The following is a 13,486-nucleotide window of genomic DNA, read 5'->3' as shown; positions in this document are numbered from 1 at the left end:
CATATTATACAAGAAAAAAGTAAGAACAGAACAATTCATTTAGCTCATAATTTCCAAGACAAAAATTAAGTAACATTAACACAATAGTGTACTCAACATTTTATATTTGATTAGTTAAATGCGTTTCTAAACTTGATTAAAAGTTTGAAGTTATTGTTTTAGTCTAAAAAATGATTACCAATATACTTTCTTGTGTATTAAACTAACATGATTGGATGGTAATTCGGACAATAGGTACATTTCTGAATAAAAAGGCAATAAAAACCGTTTTACTTACATTCAGAGACAGCTTTTTATTATTTTAGTTCTTTATCTTTATATACTCTTACAGCCAGTTTCACCAAATATTGTTAAATATACTATCATAACACGATGTTAGTTAAGAATTCATTTCAATTTAACATCTGGTTAAATGAAATAAGTTTCACCGTACCATTATTACTGTTAAATTCTATATGTTAAGTTAACAAAAACGTTAGTTGGGTTACCAAAGCGGTTACCTCGATTCCAACGTTCTCATTGGTTATTAAAATATGTGATAACTGATAAGTGATAAATGATTGTATTATTTAATTTATCAGTTTGTTATTATTTGGCATTTAATTTTACTTTCTTTTAACTTTTCGTTTTCAATAAATGATTTATATATAATTTTTTAACACATTGTTTAGATAGTCTATACCTTTGAAAAAAATTGTTTGTCATCATTAAAATAATTTTTCTATTTTGAAGGCCTAAAAAAAGTAGGTAGTGATAAGAATTATTTCCATTGTCAGGACAGGCAAGACATAATAATAATATCTAAATTACAAAATACAATAAATTATGATATTTGAACCTATAATGCAAGCTGTGTCATTCCTTTTTACCTAACCTACATAAAATAACTTCTGCTTACCTAAAAAAGGGTTATCAAAGTTGTCTTTTCTATTGTTCTCTAAACACTCATTATGAAGAAGTTCCTCACCAAATGTGTAATTCATTATTATATATTACTAGTATACTCAATCAACACAAATTATAAACTATAATTTAATTTCTGAACTATAATAATACAAATATTATAATATACAAGTACTACAATACATTTTAACATGCCGATTAACTTATTAACAAACCGACTTTGGGTGATTAGTTTAACAAAGTGTTAAGGCTAACAATTATCGATGAAACCCAATTTTCACTAACTAGTTGTTAAATATAATAACCAATAAGATAAATTTCTAACAAATGTTGGTGAAACCGGCTGTTAGTATTAGTAGGCATAATGTAATTATTTAACCGTCCACACTGAAATTACATAATACACAGTTTTTAAATAAGACCGGGTCTCAAAAACATCCTTGAGATATACCGTATTTGATTTGTCTCTTATTATTTTCTTACTTGATGACACGAACAATTTATCTTAACTACATCCGGCGCCATCATCGTTGTATCTTCCAAAAATCAAACAAACAATATAATAATATAATATATTTATTGCTGACCAGATACATACTATATAGCAAATCGTAAACACTTATCTTGTTGAAACATCTGAGAAATGCACATTAAAACATGCATTTTTAAAAAGCGGACGTTGAGAATTAATTTTGTACATAAATTTGATTACTCAAGATCATAAATCCCATGTGAAAACAGTAGTAATGATTTTTGATTATCTTAACATGAAAAATTGTTTAAAAATATTCGGCCAATGACATGCGGGTTTAAGGTGGGGAAGGGGGGAACCCATCGATTAATGTGATAAATTATCATCTATAATGTGTTTTAACCATTTTGAACAAAATTAATTTAGATTTGTAAATCGACCTAAACATTACGTTATTTAGTTTTCAAACCAATTATTACAATATGATTTTAATAATACACATTTTAATTAGGTACAAAAAACAAAACTAAAGCCGACAAAATTGTGAGTGGTGTTTTTTATTCATCAAGGTCAAAGCATCACAAATGGTTATCGTATACATTTTGTAAGAGATTTTGACGTTAAGCATAAAAATGTATTGCGAATTTAATGTAATGTGAATATAAAAAAAAATGGTTCGGTAGTTGTTGTAATAATTAACAGTAAACATATATTGTATATTAAGTGTTGCACTACGGTTTAGTAAAGTATTTTATGATTTATTTTTTTATAGTAAAATTAATTGAAACAGATGTAAATGAACGGTAAACTACGACCCCTCAGATGTTCGAATAGAGATTAATTTTTATAATATATAAAATGCACATATTATCTAAATCAAGTTTTACTACACACAGGCGCGCTTCTTGGGTGGCAGCTAACAATATTTTTTACTATCTTTGCGGGTATTATTATTAGTGTTATTATAATTAAGTATAATATTATTATGTGCGCACACAGTGTGTTTCTCGTGTGCATGCTGGATTAAACGAGCTGATGCCAGCCGCAACTGGTTTTGGATTATTTCGTACCTACTCATAATACATCAGCAAAATACACAGTATATATAGTAGGTACTATCATAATGGGCCCAAGAATAATAATAATTGAACACCGAGTCGATGACCGAGTAATTTCGTAGCTTCAGCGTTATTAAAGTGCGTTTACAAATTGTTTTCATACACTAAATAGATAATAGGGTTTTAATTCCCACCGTTAAAATCGAGTAAATTATTCTTTGTATTCAATAATTATTATTTAACGAATCGCTTATAACGTTATAGTAGATACAGGTAATTTTTTTTTGCCTACCTACTACAAAAAAAAAATCACATTATACCATGTGTAATTATTATAAACGTGCAAGACAAGTCAATAGTATAATAATCATTTGTTTCTAATTTTTTTAGACTCATACTTCGTATCTTCTCGACAAGCTCTTTCTAATGAACTTAGAATCGACTATTTAGCTCATAAATTTCAAGAGAAACTTGAAATGTATATATTATGTAACACATACATTTTATTTCAAATTCTAATCATTGTATACTGCATGTGTATGAAATCCGACCGTACGTTATGTTATATCAAAGCTAAGCCAAATGTCCTCCTTCTCGGTTTTGATTTTCTATCAATTTCCCAACTACCATACTAGATTATTTTTTTAAAAATCAAGAGAGGCCCCTAAAGTTTCAGCTCTTAATTTCGATGTTAAGGTCATCTGCCTGCGAAGGCAATACTAGAATAATAGCTTAAAATATCAATGTCGGCTCGTAGGTATTTTGTTTTAATGGTTTTTACCGTATTAATCCGCTTTGTGTATATTATGTGTAAATCGCTGTATAGTTATAGTCTGACATCTTAAAATAGGTATATATGCCTTTATTACTGTACATATATATTATAGGTACACGTTCACTCGCTGTGGGCTGTATGTTGTAAAGACAATCAAGTTAAAACCCGTAAAATTAAAACGAAACTGCGATGAGAAAAAAAGTAATAATATAATACACAACAGCAACTACAGTGTAGCAGGCCATTTTGGTTGTATATACTCTGGCCCGATAAAAAATAATAATAATGATGATATTCTATTTGTAAACAGTCAGCCGTCCATGCGTGATGGGAGGCTGATTTCGATAAGTATACCTTTTGCTAGTACGTGCCTTGGAAATCGTTTAAAACAACTCTTAATACACACATATATATATATTATGTGTGCGAAAACCAAACGGTACATTTTATGCATTGTTTGGGAATTTTACAAATTAGGGAGGTGCCGAATTCGCCGGTAAGGTGCCTGACCGCGTTCGAACATATACAAGAATAATATTATTTTAATTATTATTATAGTAACATTCATTATCGCGATACAAATGATTGTAAATTCTATTTAACTACACTTAACCGCTTCGTATGTGTAATTTACCGAATTGAAAACTGCACGATAAGGAATTTTCCTACGCGTTGTAAATCAGTTGGAAAGTTATCTTCAATCACTTAATTTTTTGTTCTCCTGTGTTACAATTACATTTTTTATCTATTTTTATATCATTTTTTTTTATTGAACGGTATTTTAATTGTGCAATATATATTAATATAAATGTTTGCGTTACGCTAAGAGATAAATGATAAGAGACACAGGCAAATTGATAAGAGATTAGTGATAAAAGATAAGAGATAAGTGATATGTATATTACAATAAACCGCAAAAACATATAATAATTCATGGTTCAAAATGGTTTTTAATGGTTACTTATGGAATTTGTGTCTGGGGCGGTACTTTTGAAAATACTTGAGATTACTTAGCACTACGATAAATACTCTACTAAGGATAGGTTCTTTAAGGAACCTTATTCAATTCAAATACGGAGATACTACACAGTACATATAATAGTATATTAAATTTAAAAAAAGCTCATGCTAAAGAAATACTATTTAATTTATATTTTTGTAATTTTGAAAGCGTCAGTTTCAACCACAATTATTATGGTACCCGTCAAATGAAGAATAACATGTTTAAAATTAAAAAAATATAATATTTAAATTGGAAAAAGAGACTCTGTTAATTTAAGTATAAATTTATAAATCATTTTATAAGTTATGATCTGTATAAAAACTAAATTAAACTAAATTTTTAAGTAAAATATCTATATGATTAAAAATCTGACCGGTACGCTCAAATTATTATTATATAAACTATTCAAGTAAATTATTGTTAATTAGATATATTGTATTTCATTAAATTAGCACGAGAGTTTGTTGATATATAAGTTTATGAATTAGATAATAGATAAGAGCTGTTTTCTCCTCCACAAGTTTAGGCTTTTGGAGACAATCATTTCTATTGTATTTCGTTTAAATAATTTATTGTACATGTTTGTTTCTCTAAAAGTGCAATAAACTATATCATTTTTATTATGTCCACGATTGAAAGCTACGTTCCGAGACTAAACTGTTTTGTAATTAAGTTTGATTTTTTAAAGATTTTTCTTCGACAAAAACCATATCAATATTGTTATTGAGATATGTGATAAGCGATTGTATTATTTAATTTGTCAGTTAGTTATTATTTGGCATTTTATTTTACTTTCTATTAAACGATTCGGTTCGTATAAATAATTTATATATAACTTTATAACACATTGTTTAGATAGTCTATATATTTTTAAAAATAGTTTGTTATAAAAATTTTCACTGACTAGTTGTTAAATATAATTAACAATAAGTTAAATTCTCAACAAATGTTGGTGAAACCGGCCGACGGGATTCGAATGGGCGCGTATACCTACTATTATTTGCAATACAGCCGTGCAGAGGTACTGACAATACTTTTACAAAAGAGGGCGTGCAAATACATAGTATGGGCGATGAAGTCGACGACGACGACGATGATGATGATGATGAAAGAGCCGTAGCTACGGCCAACGCACACAAAACCGCGGGGGATTGTTACTTAAATAAATACGGTGCCTGGGCACAAAGGCAGAGAAAAGGTCGGTTGCTCGTGCTGGGCGAGAGGGTCGGAAGAGTTGGCAAATTATCTGTTTGTAGCTGGCTTCTCTCACTCTCTTTTCGGTTTACAAAGCTCAGTCCGTTAAACAAAATTCAACCTCCAGTACCACCAGGCAGTAGACCTGAGTGTATGTGTGTTTTTGTGTGTTTATATACACACAGACAGATAGATAGAGAGAGAGAGAGAGAGAGAGACAAAGTAGTTTTCTTTGAGCCCCATGCAAATTACTATTACCCATTCGCCGACGTGGCCATTGTAAATACCAAGTGCGCATTTTCCCCGTGGGTTTGCTAAGTAATTATAACCGTGTGCTCGTCTTCGCGGAGGAAACAAAGACAACGTTGGATTTACTTTGTAGCGTTTCACTCGATAAGTGGGTAGAATTAAATGAAAAAAAAAAAAAAAAATAATGTCCCTTGTGCCACACACAAACGAACACCGAGGAGTGCGTCGAGGCGAAAAAGGTGTAAGGATTGAGCATTCGACGAATGAACATTGTGCGTTATTATTAATGATGATTTTCACGGTCTTTTGTGCATGAGGAGGGGGGGGGTCTAAGAATTGGGTATTTTTTTTTTACTCCGGCAAGGTGTTCAGAAGAAGAAACGAACGATAGGGGAAAAAAAATGAAACAACACAAAATCACACACCGCGATCCATTTCTCTCCGTTAATTTTCTCCCACAACCTGTCAGGCTCGCTTGGCTTTTTCCATTATTGTCCCGGATATAATCCTTTTATGATGTCGACAGAATGGAACGGGAAAAAAAACTTGGTAAAAAATGTCTTCGCCACAATAGTACAAATGATATTGTGTACTTATACGTAGTAAACCTCCACGAATCATTTATCACCGTTTGCAAGTTGTATGAAAAAATATCTTCCAAAAAACGGAATTTTAATCAAAGCCAAAAAGGTAATTTGTTACAATTGGTTTCGCCTTACTCGTGTTGTGTTACTTACCTGATGCCAGATATTTGATTACAAAATACATTTTTATAAGTAGACGACCAACCCTACGATAATCAGTAATCGTGTCCATCCTAATACTAAGAATTAATTTTTAAGCACAAAATTGTCATTAGGTTAAATGCTTTTAGCGATATTTTTATTTTTATCAGAGAACACTGGACCTCCCTTACTTACTTACTTACTACTAGTAATTATTATTACTACTCACTTGGACTGGACTGGTTCTTACCAACTTCCACAGATTCGCATCAAAGCGTTTATTTAAAAATTATTTTATCACTTTCAGTTATGATAATTCTGGTTAGGTTTGGTTTCATGCGTGGTTCAAAGCACAAACCACAGTAGTGGAGTTATTTAGAGCCACTCAATAAAAAACGTCTTACCATCAAATGGTTGCCAACTCCAAAAATGTCCAACATCCATTTCGAACAGCACACAAAGAATAAAAAGATACTTACTACAAAAAAAAACTGTAATCATTTTGAGCAACATATTATTTATTTAACGACGAGCAAACATGTGTCAAACAGAAAAAAAAATTTAGAAATCGTTTCATACAACAACAAAGACTTATAAACTCAAACTATAGCTATTTATAAATGACAATAAAAATTTACATAACGATGTTAAGATCTTAATTGTTTCTTCTTGAACCCTAATTTAGTAAAGAAAGATTTCTCGAATGTACGTAAATTTGTATCATAAAAGTTAAATACAAAATTCATACTGTCATGTGACGCAAGATAGGCCATTCTTTCTAAATCTTTGGCGTCTTCGGATTTTTCGTTTTCGGCGTTAAACGTCGACAAACAACGAGCCATGAGAAAGTCCTGTAGTAATTTGTTTGCGCATTTTATCTGTTCTAGGAAAAAGTCGTAATCACTTCTTAAATTATCTATCTTGATCGTATCATTATCGTCCAAGTAATTTGATTTAATGTATTGCTGACGGTCGAAGCGCGGTAGTAAGAATTCCAAAACGTCAATGACTGTTGTTGTGCCCGTGGCTTTGGAAGCTTTGTGGAAATAATTCAGAACAAATAGCATTTTTTCGATCCATGACTTATTTTTGTCCATTGTTTCCCAAAACTGTTCCATGCAATCCAACTTTAATGCGTCCGAACCCAGGCTCATGCAATGCTGCCCGATAACGTCAATGACTAAATCGTTCATGAATTTTAGGTTTTCGCTGTAAAAGCAGTTTACCGTAAGCAAAGATTTTAGCAATTTGTCGGTGTAGTTTGCCGGGGTGACAATATTGCCGTCCGCCCCTTTACTTAATAGTTCTGACACATCCACTTTTTCGCCGTTGATTGATTTTAATTCTCGATCTAGGGCTTCTGCTACCAGTACCTTCCACCCCTTCGCCTTTAATATATTGTTTAATGTTAACACGTGGTCTGCGTCTGACCATGATCCAGGATTACCGGCAGAGCACATCAAAAAAGTGCAAACGGAAAACAACGAGTACACCAACAATAGCGGTTGAATCATATTGGTCGGACTAAAGCTTATAGTTATATTTCAAGTCGTGCTTGACGGTTCTGTAAGTGCCAACTAAACAGATATACTATACTGTTAGGTAGGTTTAATGATGTTCAACGTTAGGCCACCTGAGAAAATAGTAACAGTCGTATTCGTAAAACGCAAATATAGATGGCAGTGAGAAGTCGTTGTGAAACTCTGTATACGTGTCACAAGTTTATTTGGTAGATCGGTAGATGTCTTGCCTTCTCCGCCACTCATGTCATATTCGTCATGCTTCATCAAGTTTACTTAGTTCATAAAAGGTGTATGGATTGTAAATAAAATTTAAAATCAATAAAAAAAAAAAATTTAATTTTTTGTAATTTGTTCGGTGATATTTAAGCTTTGTTGTATTTTTAAAATAAACAATAATAATTATACAAATAAGTAGAACTATATGATACAGCAATTAAATTACATGATAAGGATCAAAAATTTCAAGTAGCTAGATTGTTAAATTTAATAGGAACAGTGGGACTTAATTTGTATAACACGTTCAAATTAGAAATTTTCAAAAGTCTAGATGAGTACTGTGTACCTAAAAAGTATGAAGTGATGGAACATTATACAATATTTCAAGAGGAAACAAAGTGAAAATGAGACATTTGATAAGTATTCTGCGGATCTGAGAGAACTAATTAAATCATGTTCTTTCAAAGACACAGAAAAGGCACTGCTACGAACACAAATTGTACTCGGGATACGTGACAAGGATATCCAAGCAAGACTCCTAAGAGATGACCTACCATTGAAAAAAACTGTCAATCTACTGAACGCGGTGAAATAAATCATAACCTGATTATTCATGAAAAAGAGAAAAGAGTAGACGTTGTGGGACAAGAAAGAAAATTTTCAACAAGGAAAACTATGTGAAAGTGGCATCAACATAGAAAATCAGGAAACATACAATCGCAGAAGTTTGAGGAATCTTAGGATACAGGTTAACTCAACTTAAGTGTAATAAAGTATATCAATTAAATATATAGAATGGAAAAGAAATTACATTTTTGTTATTAGATTCAGTAGAAATAGCTAAAACTGGGATGTGGACAGATCTAATTTTAGTGGAAAACAAGGAAATGTTAGTAAAACTGGATACAGGTGCACAACTAAATGTAATGCCTAATAAATATTTTAATGAAATTAATAAAAAATTGGAAAAGGGCTCAGTAATAATAAAATCATTTGAAAGATTTAAAAATAAGTCTTTAGGAACAGGGAGAGTGTTTGTAAAAATTAAAGTAATAAAACTAAAACTGACTTTGAAAAAATTGATTATAATGATTGACCTATAATAGGGTAAAAATAAATTAAATAAATGAAATTAAAAATGTTGTTGAAAATACTGAAATGTTTGTTAAAAATATTATAGATGTGTTCACAGGATTAGGCAGTTTTCCTGAATGCATAACAATTGAATTAGAAGACTAGGCAATACCTAAATTGTTTCTGCCAAGAAGAGTGCCTTTTAAAACTATAAATAAACTGAAGGAAACATTAAAGGCAACGTGTAAATTGAAGGTAATTAAAAAGTGTGAACAACCGAGTGAGTGGAAAAGTAATATAATTGTCGTAGAAAAACAGTATAAAAGTACAAAACTATGCTTCGATCCAAGACAAATCAATAAATATTTTGTCCGTAAGAGATATGAAAGTCGTACAATAGAACGGAGATTTATAAGAGAGTTGGTAATAATCTAATTGGTCTATAAAAAGGACAACTTGGGAACATTTTTGGCTTAGGAATTAAAATAATGATGAATGGTTCCAAATGGAAGGAAAATTGGACTATTTGAGTATTGAATGAAAGATCAAAGTAATTTCTAAATCGTTGCCAACAAATTCGTTTAGGAAAAGGTGAATTAGTTTGTTATTTAAGTAAATTAGTACCTAGTTTTATAAAAATTCTGTAACGTCTGAGCAATAATTATTTGGCAACTTAGTGATAAAAATATCTAGTATTCAGGCAGTCTTTTATTATGCGACAACTAATTCTTAGGACTAGGTGGAAACAGAGGGTAAGGAAGTCAATTGTTGTACTGGTTATCTGAATGTTTAGTTCGTTATAATGAGGGAGGCAGTTGTGTATTATATTTGATGGTTTGTGGACATCATTGTAATTACAATACCTTCTCAGCTCTGCATCGAAGCTTAAAATATTACTTGTCGATAACTACTCCTAAATAAAAATTACAATGTGTGACAAATATAAAAAAAAAAGGTAGTCAATACGTATTATGTAAACTGATTAAATAATAATTGTTATAAAAAAAAAATTGTTGATATCGTAATATATTTAATTTTTATCCATGTTGCTGCAATCATTCGTCTCAGGGCACTTACCACACAAGACATTTTATGTCACCTTTGTCAAGCCACTTTTTTTTTGAATTTTCAGTTAAAGATTAGAGACCAGTCATAAGTGAAAATGATAAGAGATAACAAATCCATAATTTAATATTTTTCTGGGAGCATATAAAAAAACTAAAAAATAAACTGTACAAATACGTTTCATACGTGGTCTAAAGCACACACACTTACACACGATTATGATGGAAGGGCGTCATAGGCCAAGATGGAGTAGACTGTCTTGCTTGTGAAACATCTGGCAGTGGATCGGAACAACAACAGCAGTAAATTTATTTAAAACAACTCAAAAATAATCGTTACACCATTAAATGGCTACCAGACCAAAGAAGAAAAACATATTTAGTAAAAAGAAAATTTTGTCATTTTAGATACTTGTTTATATTACGAAAAGCTAACATGTATTAAACAGCATAAAAATTTAGAAATCGTTTTACACAACAAAAGCTTATAATCTAAAAGAGTAGGTCTTTATAAATTACAGTAAACATGTACATAACGATGTTAAACTGTTAATTGTTCCTTAGTGAACATTAATTTAGTCAACAAAAGCTTCCTGGCGCATTCGTGAATTTTCAACATAAAATTTAAATACACTATCGATATCCTGATGTGACGCAAGATAGGCCATTCTTTCTAAATCTTTGGCGTCTTGGGTTTTTTCGTTTTCGGCGTTGTAAGCCGGCCAACAACGGGCCACGAGAAAGTCCTGCAGTAATTTGTTTGCGCATTTTATATGATCTAGAAAAAAGTTGTAATTCCTCCTTAATCTATCTATCTTGACCGTACCATGGTTGCCCAAATATTTTGACTTAATGTATTTCTCACGGTTGTAGTGCGGTAGTAAGAATTCCAAGGCGTTAATGACTAATGTTGAGCCCATGCCTTTGCAATATTTGTCTAAGCAATTAAGAACTACAAGCATTTTTTCGATCCATGCCTTATGTGTGCCCATGGTTTTCCAAAACCGTTCCATGCAATCCAACTTTAATGCGTCCGAACCCAGGCTCATGCAATGCCGGCCGATTACTTCAATAAAAATATCGTTAATGAATTTTAGGTTTTCGCTGAAAAAGCAGCTTACCACGGTCGAAGTTTTCAGTAATTTGTCGGTGTAGTTTGCCGGGGTTACGATTTTGCCATCGGCTCCCCTATTTAATAGTTCTGACACGTCCATTTTTTCGCCGTTGATTGATTTTAATTCTCGATCTAGGGCTTTTGCTACCACATTCTTCCACCCCTTATTCATCAATATATTGTTTAATGATAACGCGTTGCCTGCGCCTGACCATAATCCAGAATTACCGGCCGAGCACATCAGAAAAGTGCAAACGGAAAACAACGAGTACACGAACAAAAGCGGTTGAATCATATTGGTCGGACTATAGTATTGATTTCGAGTAGTGCTAGACTTTTCTGAAAAACGAACTAAACTACACTGTTTTACTGTATACTATACCGTCGGTTAGGTATAATGTTGTTTCGAGCATTAAGTGTCATCGGGGATTATTTATTTTACTTTATTTGACTCCACGTTCGACGTTAGGCCACCTAAGAAAATAGTAACCATGATATTTGTACAAAGCAAATATAGTGTTACTAGTTTATTTGCTGGATCGGTGCATATCTTCGCTCCTTCGCCGTTTAAGTCATGTGTAAAAATTTAACATGTTTACTTAATGTACAAAATGTGTATAGATTGCGAATAAAATTTTACGTCGATAAGAAATAAAAGGTTAATTTTTTAGCAATTTTTTCGTTTGTTGACATTTTAACTATTTCTTTTCGAGACATTTTATGTGCTATAATACAATTCTAGATCTACCTTCGATCTAATTATCTGATCAAAATACCTAAAACATTCCTGTTAGAAGTTAAATAAAAGGGGGGTGGGTGGGTTATTCCGAGTGCGTCCCGAAATGACCTTTTTTTAACGTTCCGAGTGCGTCCCAGTTCATATAGAGTAACCCAGGGTGCACCACGAGGAGGTGAACTGACTTACACCCCAAAAGTTTTTTTTTTTTTTGGCCTGCACTCAATTTTTGGGTGAGTGATCTTAATTTATTTTCAATCTTGCGCGTTTGTTGTATTTCAAATATTTCATTGATGTTTATGTTGTGGCTAATGTTTATACGCCATTATTTTTACAAAATCAAATCTGGTTACTTGACCAGCTTTAAATTCTTTGATGTTTTCATCAATAAAATACATTTTTTTGCAAGTCGTAAATTTCGGTTTTCTTATTGTCTGCTTGGCCGTCCGGATCGCTATTTTCGTGTCTACTTGATTTTTTTTTTTAAATTCCTAAAAATATGTAAATATCTAGGTGGTGTTTATAGAAAAATGAATTGATGAAATGTGATTTCCCCTGTCGTCGCCCCAGTTAATCTAATATTTGTATTATTATTACCTTTGTCAATTGATAACTGGACGCATTCGGGCCCTTGAATAAAATGTTGATAAATAACTGCGGACGCACTCGGGCTATGAAAAAGGTAAAAACTTCAAACGGGACGCACTCGGGAAACCCTCAAATAAAGAAAACATATTTATACATTCTCGGGGAAAAGGTTTACGATATATTTTTGTTTGTCAATGTTCACAGATAGTACTATGAATAAAGAATAGTTCATACAAATATGGAGCTAATTATTGGAACTTTTTAAAAGACTACGGCTCTTTTAAATTATATTTTAAACTCTGAAGTTTAAATCCAATCAAATTCTATTCTACTAAAAAACAAAAAATAGATTAACATAAATGTCTAAATTTATTATTCATACAAGTTGCTATAAAATATTGCAATCTCACCCCTCCCTAAAATCCTCTTATCGAAGGGGAGAAAATTACAATGACCTTGAAATAACATTGTATGACAAAAAAACCGAAAACAATACACGTGAATTGTTTTTTTTTATTATTCTAGAAAATCGTCAATAAGTCGGGTTGGCAAAAAAATTGTTTTCGAATTAATGCTCTCGAACTGGACCTCCCTTACTTACTTACTTACTACTAGTAATTATTATTACTACTCACTTGGACTGGACTGGTTCTTACCAACTTCCACAGATTCGCATCAAAGCGTTTATTTAAAAATTATTTTATCACTTTCAGTTATGATAATTCCGGTTAGGTTTGGTTTCATGCGTGGTTAAAAGCACAAACCGCAGTAATGGAGTTATTTAGAGCTACT

At 31.7% G+C, this 13,486-nt stretch overlaps 1 protein-coding gene across 1 annotated transcript; it reads right to left on the bottom strand.

The window, feature by feature from the left end:
- Positions 1-6,937: 6,937 nt before the first annotated feature.
- On the bottom strand, positions 6,938-11,716 carry LOC126839998 (uncharacterized). The gene is made up of 2 exons (XM_050575472.1): positions 11,354-11,716; positions 6,938-7,581 (listed from the first exon to the last, which is right to left on the bottom strand). The coding sequence occupies exons 1-2, from the start codon at positions 11,663-11,665 to the stop codon at positions 7,027-7,029; spliced, it is 867 nt and encodes a 288-aa protein (XP_050431429.1). The 5' UTR covers positions 11,666-11,716; the 3' UTR covers positions 6,938-7,026.
- Between the last annotated feature and the right edge of the window lie 1,770 nt (positions 11,717-13,486).

The sequence above is a fragment of the Adelges cooleyi genome, unplaced genomic scaffold, assembly GCF_023614345.1.
Source record: "Adelges cooleyi isolate 19-005CV unplaced genomic scaffold, UGA_ACOO_1.1 ACOO_flye_CR_arks_rails_tigmint_CR_PRNA_33, whole genome shotgun sequence".
Classification (NCBI taxonomy): Eukaryota; Metazoa; Arthropoda; class Insecta; order Hemiptera; family Adelgidae; genus Adelges; species Adelges cooleyi.
The sequence above is the reverse complement of the archived record's forward strand: the minus strand, read 5'-3'. Positions and strand labels throughout refer to the sequence as shown.

Excerpts from the sequence above, each read along its gene's own strand:
- LOC126839998 (XM_050575472.1), bottom strand. The coding sequence starts at position 11,665 with ATGATTCAACCGCTTTTGTTCGTGTACTCGTTGTTTTCCGTTTGCACT. Across the intron at positions 7,582-11,353 it reads GCTGCTTTTTCAGCGAAAAC|CTAAAATTCATGAACGATTT; the intron begins CTAAAATTCATT and ends TACAGCGAAAAC.